Source organism: Camelus ferus, chromosome 7 (genome assembly GCF_009834535.1).
Source record: "Camelus ferus isolate YT-003-E chromosome 7, BCGSAC_Cfer_1.0, whole genome shotgun sequence".
Taxonomy (NCBI): domain Eukaryota; kingdom Metazoa; phylum Chordata; class Mammalia; order Artiodactyla; family Camelidae; genus Camelus; species Camelus ferus.
In genome coordinates, this window is record NC_045702.1 from 19,531,953 (window position 1) to 19,544,523 (window position 12,571).

At 45.2% G+C, this 12,571-nt stretch overlaps 1 protein-coding gene across 1 annotated transcript in view; it reads left to right on the forward strand.

Annotated features, from left to right (window-relative positions):
- Positions 1-3,026, forward strand: part of LOC102509298 (rho guanine nucleotide exchange factor 5) — a 24,338-nt gene extending 21,312 nt beyond the window's left edge. The window contains 2 exon segments of the mRNA XM_032483561.1: positions 1,512-1,616; positions 2,291-3,026. Of these exon segments, the coding sequence (XP_032339452.1) occupies positions 1,512-1,616; positions 2,291-2,448 (263 nt within the window). The 3' untranslated portion in view covers positions 2,449-3,026.
- Positions 3,027-12,571: the final 9,545 nt, after the last annotated feature.

The window sequence follows — 12,571 nt, forward strand, 5'->3', positions numbered from 1 at the left end:
CCTCCCCATACATTCCCTACCTTGGGCAATTGTTTGCTTTTTTTTTTTATTTGTCCCTTCAGGCCTATCCTGCTATTATTTTGCCTAGAATTTACTGACTTGGAGGTCTTGGGGAAGTATGGGGAGAAAGGAGGTCTGGAGCAGGAGCTGGGGAGGATCACAATATAGTAGAGTTGTCCTGACCACACGCCCTCCTGTATAGGATGACCTGAGACACTGCCTCTGTCCCAGGCTTCCAGACAGCACACTGTGAATGCGTCTGCATTCATGCTAAGACTGGACTTCTTTTTTTTTTTTTTTTTTTTTTTAATTTAATAGAGATACTGGGGATTGAACCCAGGACCTCATGCATGCTGAGCATGCACTCTACCGTTGAGCTCTCTCCTACCCCAGAGAGTGGACTTCTGAGTCTCATATAAACCCCACAGTTGTCCTCCAGCAAGTATTCCCTAATTCATATCCAGAGAGGAACTGAATTCAGAGGAACACTGGGCCTTTGGTGCCTCAAAAGTTCAAACAAATACAAGGAACTTTGGAAAAGGAAGTAGGAGAAACAGGCTATAAACTGAGTTCTGGTAACTTGTTCAGGGTGCGACACATCGTTCCCCAGTAGGTAAGGAGGGCGAGCTAATTCTCCCTCTGTCACTGTGATGCTGCGAATGTCAGGTATCGACTGACCTTTAGAAAAATAAGCACAGATAACAATGCAGTGTTTCAGTTGTTTTCTAAGAGAACCAGCAGCAGCGCGGTAAAGTACGAAGGAAAATAAACCCACGTACGGTAGAGGGCGGTGAGTCAGGTGTGCTCTGAGGCTTGTTATTTTGCACTTCAAAAGTGTAGAAATTTCCTCTGGTTTTCAAAATACAGAAACATAGAAAATCCAGAATTTCCTTGAGTCATCTTATCAACCCTGTCATTTACGGATGAGGAAACTTGAAGGTGAAGGGCTTTAAGTGCCTTGTTTAGGTCATTCCTAGGAAACCCACTGGTTAAGCCTCTTCTAGTCCCATGTCGTGTTCTGTGAAGAAAATGAAGCATGAGTCACAGACTCGAAGTTTACAGTGTGTTGTTGGAGAAGCAGAGCACGTACGTGAAACAATTGGGTAACAGATAAATGGTTTGTCACAGCCAGTTTTCAAGGAGTTCAGAATTCACCAAGGACCAGAGAATCAGGGAATGTTAGCGTTTCGGTGGGAAGATGGGCCTTTAGCAGAATCTCTGTAATTTGTGATAATGAGTCTCTAAAAGGTGTTCACAACATATTTCTCAGTTTGTCTTCACTGGAGAAATAGAATTTTTGATTCATTTCCTTTCTGGCATTTCTACTTCCTTATCAACCATTTTGTTCCCTGGCAGAGGATGGAGATTTTTCCAATGGTCTCTCTTATCTGTAACTTTCAACAGCCCAAACTTTCTCTTTCCCAAGTCCTCCCAAGTGTCCCCTGTGATTCCTTCTCCGTGTTCTAGTCACCAGCCTTTCCTAACCTCTCTCCTGCCCTTCTCTTCCAAAGACTCCCCGCAGGTGCAGTGCCTTCGAGCCTACAAGCCCCGAGAGAACGACGAGTTGGCACTAGAGAAGGCGGACGTGGTGATGGTGACTCAGCAGAGCAGCGATGGTAAGAGGGAGAGCCCACGAGGAGCAGACTGGGTGTTGAAGGAGGGACGCCATGTGGGTGTCTCCCTTTGTCAGGGCTGTTGTGACAAAGCTTCACAAGCTGAGTGGCTTAGAACATAGAAACTTCTTCTCTCATGGTTCTGGAGGCTGGAAGTCCAAAATTAAGGTGTTGGCAGGCTCCCTCTGAAGGCTCCAGGGGAAGGATCCTTCCTTGCCTCTTCCAGCTTCTGGAGGCCTCAGGTGTTCCTTGGCTTGTGACAGCGTAACTCCAGTCTCTACCTCTGTCTTCCTTCTGTGTGTGGTGTATGTGTCCCACCTTCCCCTCTTTTTATGAAGACACCAATGATAGTGGATAAATGGCACATTTTACTCAAGTATGACCTCATCTTAACTACGAATCATCTGCAACAGCGCTATTCCCAAATAAGATCACATTCTGAGGTACTTGGGCTTAGGACTTCAAACACATCCGGGGGGAATACAATTTAACTCCTAAGACTAGAGAAAGTTCAAAAGCAGCCAGAGTGAGCGCCCTGGAGGCTGGATTGCCCGCTCTGGGGGCTCTCCATCCCTTCGGCCTTAAAATTCAGACAAGTTTCCTGGAAGGAGGTCCGGGGGAAGTTATTGTGAGTCTTTCCCAGGTAATTCTTCTTCCCACCCACCCTGTGCCCATAGGCTGGCTGGAGGGCGTGAGACTCTCAGATGGGGAGCAAGGCTGGTTCCCTGTACAGCAAGTGGAGTTCATTTCCAACCCAGAGGTCCGTGCGCGGAACCTGAAGGAAGCCCACCGAGTCAAGACTGCCAAACTCCAGCTGGTGGAACAGCAGCCCTAGATGTTTCCTGGGAGGAATCCCCTGAGCTTAAGGACCAGATGTCCCTGGACAGGGCTGGCCCTGAGAACCCAGCAACAGAGGCCTTCAGTGGACCAAGAACTAGACCTTCCAAAAGCCGAAGGACAAACTCGAGCTGCCAGTCGCTAGTCCCAGGCCTCCTTTTTTTGTGCTTTGTGCTTGGTGGGGGGATTTTGAGGGACTTTACTGGACTCTGGGAACCTTTTCTCATGGGAAAAGGAAACCAGCAGGGCCTAAGCCAAGGAACTTTATGTCTACTACCCTGTTACACTTAAACATTCTCTTCTTCCAGGGTGCAGATTCAGAGCTGACTGGTTTCCATCATGGTCATATGTTCAACAGAATCTGACCTCATGGCCACTGGAGGGAGACGTTTAAGGGGGATTAGGGTATCAGATGGGAGGGTCAACCCGGCAACCTTTGAGGTATCTTCCAACCCTAGAGATATTCCATAGTTAGCGGTGCAAGGTCAGCGCATGCGTCTCTGGGACCTGTGTCGGACGGTGGCTGTGTGAGGGTGAATCGCTCTCACTCTAATAAACTTGGCACTTCTCCAAGTATGTTTTCCTCTCAGACTCCTGAGCACCGAACAAGATTCAGAACAGGGAATCCCATGAGGATTCCAGGCTATTTGACTTAGGTATCAAGAAAGACCACGATGGTGCCAACTGGTTGTGGCACTGGTTGACTCTTTCTTTGACTCCTGAGAGTTTGGGCACTTCTTCTGCTTGTTTTGGCCTCAGAGGTTGTATAAGGGATTAGAATGAGTTGATGGGTGATGAAAACCCCATTCAGACCTCCTTAAGGTCTAGGCGAGCTTGGGTGGGTTTGGATACCCTACTCAGACCATTCATGATTTTACATTTTCACTTGAATTACCGTGAGGGTATCTCCACCGCCGTCTCATCCTCTTTGTGAAAAGCAGCATCGTGTGTTGGAAAGAGTCCTAGGATCCAAGTCAGACCTGAACTCCAGTTACTGCACGGCCACGAGGCAGCCTGTCTGCAGTCTCAGTTTCCTTAGATGTAAGATGTAGGTTCAGACAAGTAACCTCCAGAGTCCCATCCAAGTCTACACTGCATGACTCTCTATCTCCCATTGGGTTGCCTTTCTCAGTTGAATAACACCATCCTTGACCTTTTTTTTCCTCCTGTCGAGCCCTCGGACAGCAGTGGTATGGTCGTCTTTCAAGCTAGCTCGTTACAGTACAAAAGCAGATTTGCACTGCAGCTTTGCACACAGGTACGAATAATGCTATAAACTCTGTCCTGTACCCAATGAACGATGCTATGACATGATAGTATCACTTTTGTTCACACATTTTGTTTTCAGTCCATCCTAAAATGTAAGTTGGCTGGCTTAATTGTGAGAAAAGTTATCACTACTGACTGCAATTAACTTTGAGTTAATATTATTTTATCCTAAGAAGTCTGACACTGCCAAAAAAGTCTAAAATAGGGATGATTTTAGAGAAGTTCGATTGAAATTTTTCATGATTTTCAGAAAGCAAGCTTTTTATTATTAGTATTGATATATTAATATGTATTTATTATATATAAACTAACAACCGAATCTTCTTAATAGCAGTAACAATACTTATAATTCAAATTTTTTGTCCACACCAGTATTTGAATACTGGCCATATGGTTCAAACAAAGCCATATCCAAACTTATATTTTCTAGGCAAATTCTCCCTTACTTTCCCAGAGAGGTAAAATACCAACGTCTGAATGATAAACACACAAATGATTTTTAGTTGAATGGTTGCTTCTTGGCTTGAAGTTGCTGGGGCTTTGTGAGTACTGTTAGAGCTGACTTTTGTAAGACTAAAACTCCTGTCTTTAGGTGTTTGATGTATATGTGTTTAATCAGGTTATTCTTACCTAATCTAGGAAATTAAGAGACAATTGACTTCTACGTGTCCTTGGTTTTAAAAAAGAAAAACAAAAACAAAAACAAAAAAACAAGCAACAACAGAAAGAGCTTAGGTATGAGTCATTCGTCCTCAATTGAATTACTCAATTTTCTGTACTTTGGGTTTTGGAAAATTGGGCGCAGATCAACTTATGGTCCCTTCCTTCTAAAGACTTCCAGAATTTATTCTTGAATCCTGATTGGCACCATTGTGTTAGAAACATGGCGATTTTTTATGAGATTGTGAAGACAACCATTAACCAACATTTTGGGGGGCAACTTCACCTGAGGCAGCTATGAATAGTGTTTGGTTGGCTTTTTAAGCAAAACCACGCAGGAGACAGTGTCTGCAGGAGACATTGACAGCAGTCCTATTGATTGCTCCTTTTCTGAACTGTAACAAGCCCGGAGCTAAACCTCATATAAATACCCACTCAGTCATTTCCTCTGTGTGTTTGGCCACACTGAGTTTCCGTCTGTGACCTTCACCTCCTCACGCAGCTTAGAAAGCTGCTCTTTGAAGCTTATTTTCACCATCAACTTTTCACTTCGAGCTAGCCGTGATCTTCAGATTTTCCCTGGGCGTCACCTGCTCTGTCGCAGTCATGTGTAATGACTTTAGTTAGATCAGCTAATGTGTTAGTGTCTGGACAGCTCACAGTCTGAGACGTGTTTATTTCCCCTAGCTTTGTTTTCTAGCTCTTAAGTAATCTACAGCCATGACACCAGATAATATGGATTTTGGTCTCAGGAAGACTGATTATTTTTTTTAAATTAGTCTTTGGGATAGAAGTTGTTTAAAAGTCTTTGAAAATGTAAAGAAATTATATTCACTGGCTCCCCTGAAATAAACCCAACTTCCTTTGGGATCCCATGTTGCTCTGCCCATAGACTGTGTGCTTTTAAGTACTTAGTGATGCTGCCCTCATCATAACCTCTTCTTGTAACTGAGGTTAAATCAGCAGTCCAGTGTTTTGGTACCATGGCTGCTTGCACACACAACTGTTCCTCACCCACCCACCCTGGGACACACCACTGAGACTTGACATGTTGGTACGTGGTTTTCCAAACCTCTACGTGAATACTTTTTGGTGGTGGTGATTTGGCCCTATCACTGATAGAGCTCAGTTACCCTTGAGTCGCATTTGCTATGAATATGACTCAGGAGCCACGTGATTACAGCAGCTAGGAGCCTGTTTAATCTTCTGACTCTGAAGTCAGGTGTGCCGAGGGGCCAAAGGTTACAAGCAAATGAGCTAAAGAGAAACAGATGCCAAACTTACTCATGATTCAGACAGACAGAGAACATTCTCTAGGCTTCATAGCATTTGACCCGTTTCTTCCAACCCACCCACTTTCCCTGACGATTACGGAGTGGAAGTTTCTCTGGCCTCTTCCTTGGAAGAGGAGGAAGCATAACATCCATCAGGCCTGCAGAATTCCCAGGAACGTCGCAGAAGTGAGCCTACAGCACAAAGGAGACTCAGGAGCACTGGTGAGTGGGAGACGGTGTTTATTCCTTCTGGGTGGCCTGCAAACAGGGAGCCCGGGAGGGAAGGAAGTGGGGTTGGTGTGAGCTGTAAACTCCCCACCCTGCCTGAGCTGGTGAGGGAGCTCAGAGGGCATGACTACTGATCCTAGCTGCTTGGTGAGTGAGTCACGGGCCTGAGGGCAGAGCCCGGTTCAGGGAGGGGCCTGCATCTGGCCCACAAAGCTCCCCAGGAGCCCAGGTGGGCAGGCAGACATTCTCCTGGCACGTGGCCTGAGTGATGCAGACACAGTTTTCTCTGAACCATGCAGATGGGAGTCTGGAGGCAGAGCAGGAGCTGGGTCAGTTCACTGGGCTGGGTGAGGTGGAGGTTCTAAGTCAGCTCACAGGCCGAGGGGCACCAGAACACCAAGGAGACAGTTCAGACTCTTCTGGAAAGAGTGGCGGAGGGCAACAGGTCATGGGAGACAGTGGTCGGGTCCATAAGAGTCCGCAAGCCCAGCAAGAGATTTCAACCATCACACAAGCAGTTTCAGGGAGAAAAGGAAAATGCAGACGGGAAAGAAAAGATGGACCCTTGGATGGGACTCATCCAGCCAGTGCTAGAGCGTTTCCCTAAAGACCTCTGTGTCTCACTCCTTCACTGCCACGTGGAGCCTGGCGAGGAGAGGTGAGTTATCTAATGTCACGCAGCCAGTTGGTTGTAACTACAAGTTAGGGGAAACTGCTGTTCACCTGTAGGATTCAAGCAACGGATCTGCTGAGTTTATGCGCCTCACAAAAGGTTGAGTGTGACTTGCCATCAAGTGCAAAGATGAAGTAAACAGGATACATACAGGCAGATTGCCTTTGAGAAAGTGAGAGGAGCTGGCAGTCAGACTCATGGAAATGTTAATAAGCAAGTTTTAGTGATTGGATTGAGCTTGGCCAGGCCAATGGACTGGAAAGAAATAAGGCGGGGTGTTTACAGCCATTCACTGTCCTTACACTGCAGGGACTTAAAGAACTGGAGAGTCCGGGGGGCGGGGGGGGGGGGGTGTGTCTGAAGGGGTGGCTGTTCAGCTTTAGGGGAGAAGAGGACAAGAGAATTGATGCAGAGAGACTGGGCTTCCTCCTTGGATGAAGAACATGACCGGCCCAGCTAGAGAACAGGGTTGTGGGTCATTACACCTCCAAGTGATTGGGCTATTTCTATTAAACCACAATTGCACCATCTCCTTCTCCTTGAATAATACTGGCATTAAATAAAAGGGGGAAAAGATGAAAGAGGAGTTTTCCAGTTGACAATCGAAGAAAATGAATGTATACAGTATTTTTTTTTTTCAAAATTTTAAATTGGTTCTGGGGACACATTTTAGTTTGCTGGGTATGAAAATGTTATTTGAATGTCACCAATTCAAATAATTAAGAGTTACAGAAAGTAACAGAAAAGTCAAAGTAGCATGAGTAATGGGCAAAAAGGCAAAACAGAGAAGTGGGCAAGCTGGAATGTCGTGGGAAGTTTAACTGCCTGCCATTGATGGGGGCTCAGAACCCCAGAATATATCCCTGGGTGGCTACAGGAGTGCAGACTGGGGCGAGGGTGCCAAACCTGGGGAGAAGGATGCATGGGATAGAACCAGATGGAAGGGACAGCATAAACAGCAATAGAGAGAAAATGTGCACCAGAAAGGACCGTGGAATCTCTGTGGGTGGAAATTCCATCCTTAGACAATAGAAGGAATGTACTTGAGGCAACTTGACTGGCGTAATGAGACTAAGGAAGAAATAAAATGTGAAAGCTTCAAACGAAGATGCAGAAGCCAGAGTGCTGGGGCAGAAGCCAGCTCCTCTGGACTTCTGTGGCTTACAGATGACACGCCCGGGCCCTGCAACCTGAGGTCAACTGGACTTTCTCTCCGCCCCAGCCATACTGCCAAGCTCTGTTCATTTCTTCCCAGCATTGCTCAGGGTGATGCTCCCCTCTCCTTCCCCTAACACCATTTTAGTCTCAACACCTCATTCCAGGACAGCCGGCATGACATGCCCCCCTGGTCTCTCTGCTCCCGGTCTTTTCACCTGCGATCTTTCTCGAAGAGTGCCTGATAATGATCTCACAATGACTGTATCCTGTTCACTCCTCTCATGAGTTACCAGGTGATAAGGCTTGTCAGAGCTGGACCCACCCTTGCCACCCAGCTCCCCCTCCCTCCTTTTCTCATGTGACCCCTTAAAGATGCTCCCCCTCCCCCCGTGCCTGTTCCTTTCACGTACTCTAATTCCCTTCCCAGTTTTGGAATAGGCAGCTTCCTGCTCCCTTTTAGCCATGTCCGCTTCTCCTTTTGTCTCACAACGGTGTCCCTACTCCTTTTTAAATCAAACTACTGAGTGTTTCAAACGTAGGCTGAGGGTCTAAGGAAGGATTCGATTCTAAATCTAAACTAGATTACACCCATCATTTCATCACACTCACTCCCCAACTTCTGACTTTCTTTCTCATCTGCCTCTAAAGCTATCAAAATGCATCACTTTTTGTATCTATCAATTCTTGGAGTTGGCACCTCCTATCATAGGTGACATCCTGTCCAAAGTGTATTTATTTTGCAACTTTGGGCAAATACTCAAACCTCTCTGAGTCTCAGATTTTCACCTGTCAAGTGAATAATACCCTTATAGGGCTGTTGTAAGAGGAAATCACCTGTTAAAAAGCTAGATGCACGATAAGTGCTAAGTAAATGGTTACCACCATCACTGATGTTTTATCTGAGGACTAGTTTCTGAGTCAAGTAAGTAAGCTGTTTCAGTTCCTCCTGTGGTCTCAGAAAACGTACACAAATTTGGCTCTGACTGATAGCCCTTTACCTAGTAGGGCTCCTTCAGGTTTTTAGATGATATATTGGGCATTCAGGAAGCAAGACTCCTCTATCTGCCTACGGTGAAGTGGAAAATAGAGCAAACTCAAAAAACCCTCTCAGTTAAGGCATTCTTAGGAAATCATTGAAACCTCACTGACCTCCTCTGTAAATTGGGATGATGAGAACTAATTTGCACAATAATTTGTCCAACCTCCTCTCCAGACCCACTGACCCAGCTGGGCTGGATCCTTCCGCACCCAGCGCGTCTTCCTGTTCTCTCCACCTCTGCCCTGAGCCGTTCCTTATCAATCCAGTGTCGTCTTTCCTTCGGCCCCATTTTTCTTTCCTCTGTTGGCGCCTCTCCGAGTCCATCCCGAGACCGCTTTCCTTCACGCTGCACACTCTGTCTGAGCGATCTTGTACGGCCTCCTGACCTCAACTGGCGTTTTCTGTGCTGACGCAGCCCGATGGCCACCTGGAGTCTCCCAGGCCCCAGCGCCACGTTTTTCTCTGAAGATTTGTCCCCCCAAGACAACCACAGGAGCGACAGCCCCTGCATCCACACACAGAGCGGCCCCCCTTCCCCGATGTGCGCTCCACCCCCATCCTTTCTCAAACAACAGCATTTCTTAGTTACCAAAGTCTTTGTCCTCTTCTCTTTCTCTTTGATTCCTTCCAACTAATTTTCTATCACATCACAATGATTCTGACTCGTAAATATTTCTCTACTCTGGCTCCTTTCTTTCCCTTCCTCGAAGCCCGTCGTCATCTCTCACTTACACTCATTCAGCAGGCTTGCCTCGTTTTCCTCCATCTCTTCCCGAAGCCCTCCGATCTTGCGCTCCGTGTGTCTTTCTAAAACACACATTTGGGCAAGTCATGCAGGTGTGTTAATGCCAGTGCCTCTCTAATCACCCGAGGAATACACCTCAAGCATCCCAGCATTGAATCTGAAGCCTTTCCCACCGTCCCTCGCCAGCCTCATCTTCTGCCACAGCGCCTCCATTGGCCTCTCCACCCAAATCCAGCCACTCTGACCTCCCTGATCATCTTTCCAGTCTCAGTGACCTTCCACTCATGGTGCCTTCTGCCTGAAATACCCTTTCCTCCCTTCTCTGCTTATCCAAACTCTCCTCTCCTTTGGGAGTAATGCCTAGGACTCCCAGGCTTTCTTAGCTCCCACAGACATGGTTGCTGTACCTGTCCGACTTCTGCCACACTTTGTCCTCGTGGCTGGCCCTGCACAGCATGGCCCGCCTGTACTATAACTGGTCATTTGTGTTGTCAGCCTCCCCAACGAGATGATTAGTTCCCTGAAATCTAGAAAGACATTTATCTTTGTGTTCACCCAGTGCCGTCAGTGCCCGTAAGTCCCCATAAGTCCCCATTGAATGATGGAATGAACGTCAGCCTCCATTTCTCAGGACTTTGTGATGAAACTCAAATGAGAGGGCATTTTTTGAAAGAACATTATAAACCAAATTACAACTATGAGAACCCTAAATCTCCCAGACTGTCCCTGTAGCCTAAAATAACACCACTTCTGGGTGAATGAAGATTTTTCACTTCCAGGAAATCAGACTTACGCTTTTTCAAGACCACTTAAGACTTGGAGCGAAATCAACAAAAGCCAAATAGTCTTTTGCAGCCTGTTTTTCTGTGTTCTCTTCATGCAAATGAAGCTAAAATACGCATTTCAAAGTACATTCTAATGGACTCTCAGAAATATATAAATAACTCATATTAAAAATTTGACTAACAGGAACAGAAAATATAATACGAATCTGACAGATTTTAGAACATTTTTTTGGACCGGTGTGGAGCCTGTATGAAGGGTTATAATGGTAGGAGGGAGGAATGTACTAAATGAACAGGATAATTCAGGAGCCTGAACTGTAAGAAAGCTGAGCAGAGATACAGAGGTTGACTCCTGGCTCCTGGACAGTCTGCTTAAATTGCGAAGCTCTGGTGGATGTGGACGTCGCTAGCAAAGCACTGCAGCTCAGGCTGCCAGGTTTAGCAAAATACTAAACAAATTATTTGTTTATCTGCAATTCAAATTTAACTGAACATCCTGTATTTCATCTGGCAAACCAAGCTGCCACCCAAATGACTTTAATATGTTTGAACCTGATCTCAGTGGCTCTAGGGCATTTTGGAGAAAGAATGATCATAGGCTTTCATACCAGTAAACCCCCAGAATAGATTAAGGCCGCCGTGAGACCGGTGGTGGATTGCCATCTAGTGGAAATATCATGGCAGTGCATGCTTAGTTGGAGGCGTAGACAGGGTGGGGTTTTTTCGTTTTTTGTTTTTGGGGTTTTTGTTTTTGTTTTTTTTTTTTTTTTTTGAGTTTGCAAGGAAGGATTCTGCTCTGGCCAACCTGCAATCTCTGCAGTTACACCGTTGGAGGGTGACGACATCAGGATGGGGGTGGTAGGGGGGAGGTTATGTGGGAGGAATGCTGAAATTCACTTGCCCTGGGGTCTGAGAAGACCAGTGGCCTGGCCATGGCCCTCCAGCAGGCAAAGTCTGCTCCCTCCAGCCAAATCCAAAACAAAAGCGAGGAAGCACAGATCCTTCCAAATGGGGACGGCTCAGAGGGAGGTGGGATTACGAGGTTCTACAGATGTAATCACAAATAATTCTAATATGAATGAAAGAACTCATCCAAAAGGTAACAATGTGGCTACAAGCTCAGATTTTAAAAGGACTAAAAAGGATTTAAAAGTTAAAAGGAGGCATGCATTGGAATTTTAAGGATAGTATCTCAACGTGTGCCTGGAAGAAACTCAGTGCTGTGAAATGTTAATGACTAATCCTGACAGTAGCATTAGCGATGGTAATAATAAAACCAGACTTGGAACAGAAAGAACGAGGAAGAAATGAATGTGCTGCTCGAGGCTGACATTGTGAGGTCAACGTATAATAGAGAGAGAGCAGAGCCACTTGACTCTTGCTTCAGCCTGTCTTCTCCATAAAGGAAAACATTCTAGGAATTAAAACCGTTGGACGAAAAACACAGTATGGTCTCAAACCCCAAACAGAAGTCTTATAGTTGATTTAAATCATTATGTTTCTTCCAGAGCATACCAGGAGAGGATCCCTAAGATTTAATAGAGGCAGTTGTCCCAACGTTCAAAGAGATGATTTGTAGACACTAAAGGAGACTAAATTTAATGGAAAACTCTTATAAATTTCCAGAAGAGATTATTGAAAGGTGGTTTGTGAACATTTAGATTAAAAATAATCATAAAAGACAATAGGGGTTCCTTAAGAATGAGCCATGCCAGACGAATCTCAGTATGCTGTTAGGTTTCCAAGAATGTGAAATGATTAGCATGCTACAAAGAGAATATGTTTCAATCTTGGTGAGTCCTACAGCAACGTTTTTTCCCCCAAATCCTTTTCTAAAATCCTGGAGATGGCAAATGATGGCCCTGGATGATAATACAGTTAAGGAAGATTTTCAGCTAGTTTAACTCTACTCAAAAAAGTGCTCACTAGTAAAGTATTTTCAAGGAGGTATGTCAAAATGTTCTGTACTTACTTATATCCTATTTACTAATTATCAATGACTTGTTTATAAAATGTATAAAACATACTGAACCAATTTACAGAGAGAACAAAACTGCAAAAAATAAGGCTAATTTATATAAGGACGTCAAACTATTTTTTTAAATAACAAAGGATGCTTTATTACGTGTTTCCTATGAGCCAGATACTGTTCTGTGCTCTTGATATGTATTCACTCACTTAATCCTCATGATAATCCTATGAAGTAGGTATTTTCTTATTCTCATTACAAATGAGGAAGTTGATGCTTGGAGGGGCTAAGAAACTTACCCAACTTTGCACAGCTGAGAAC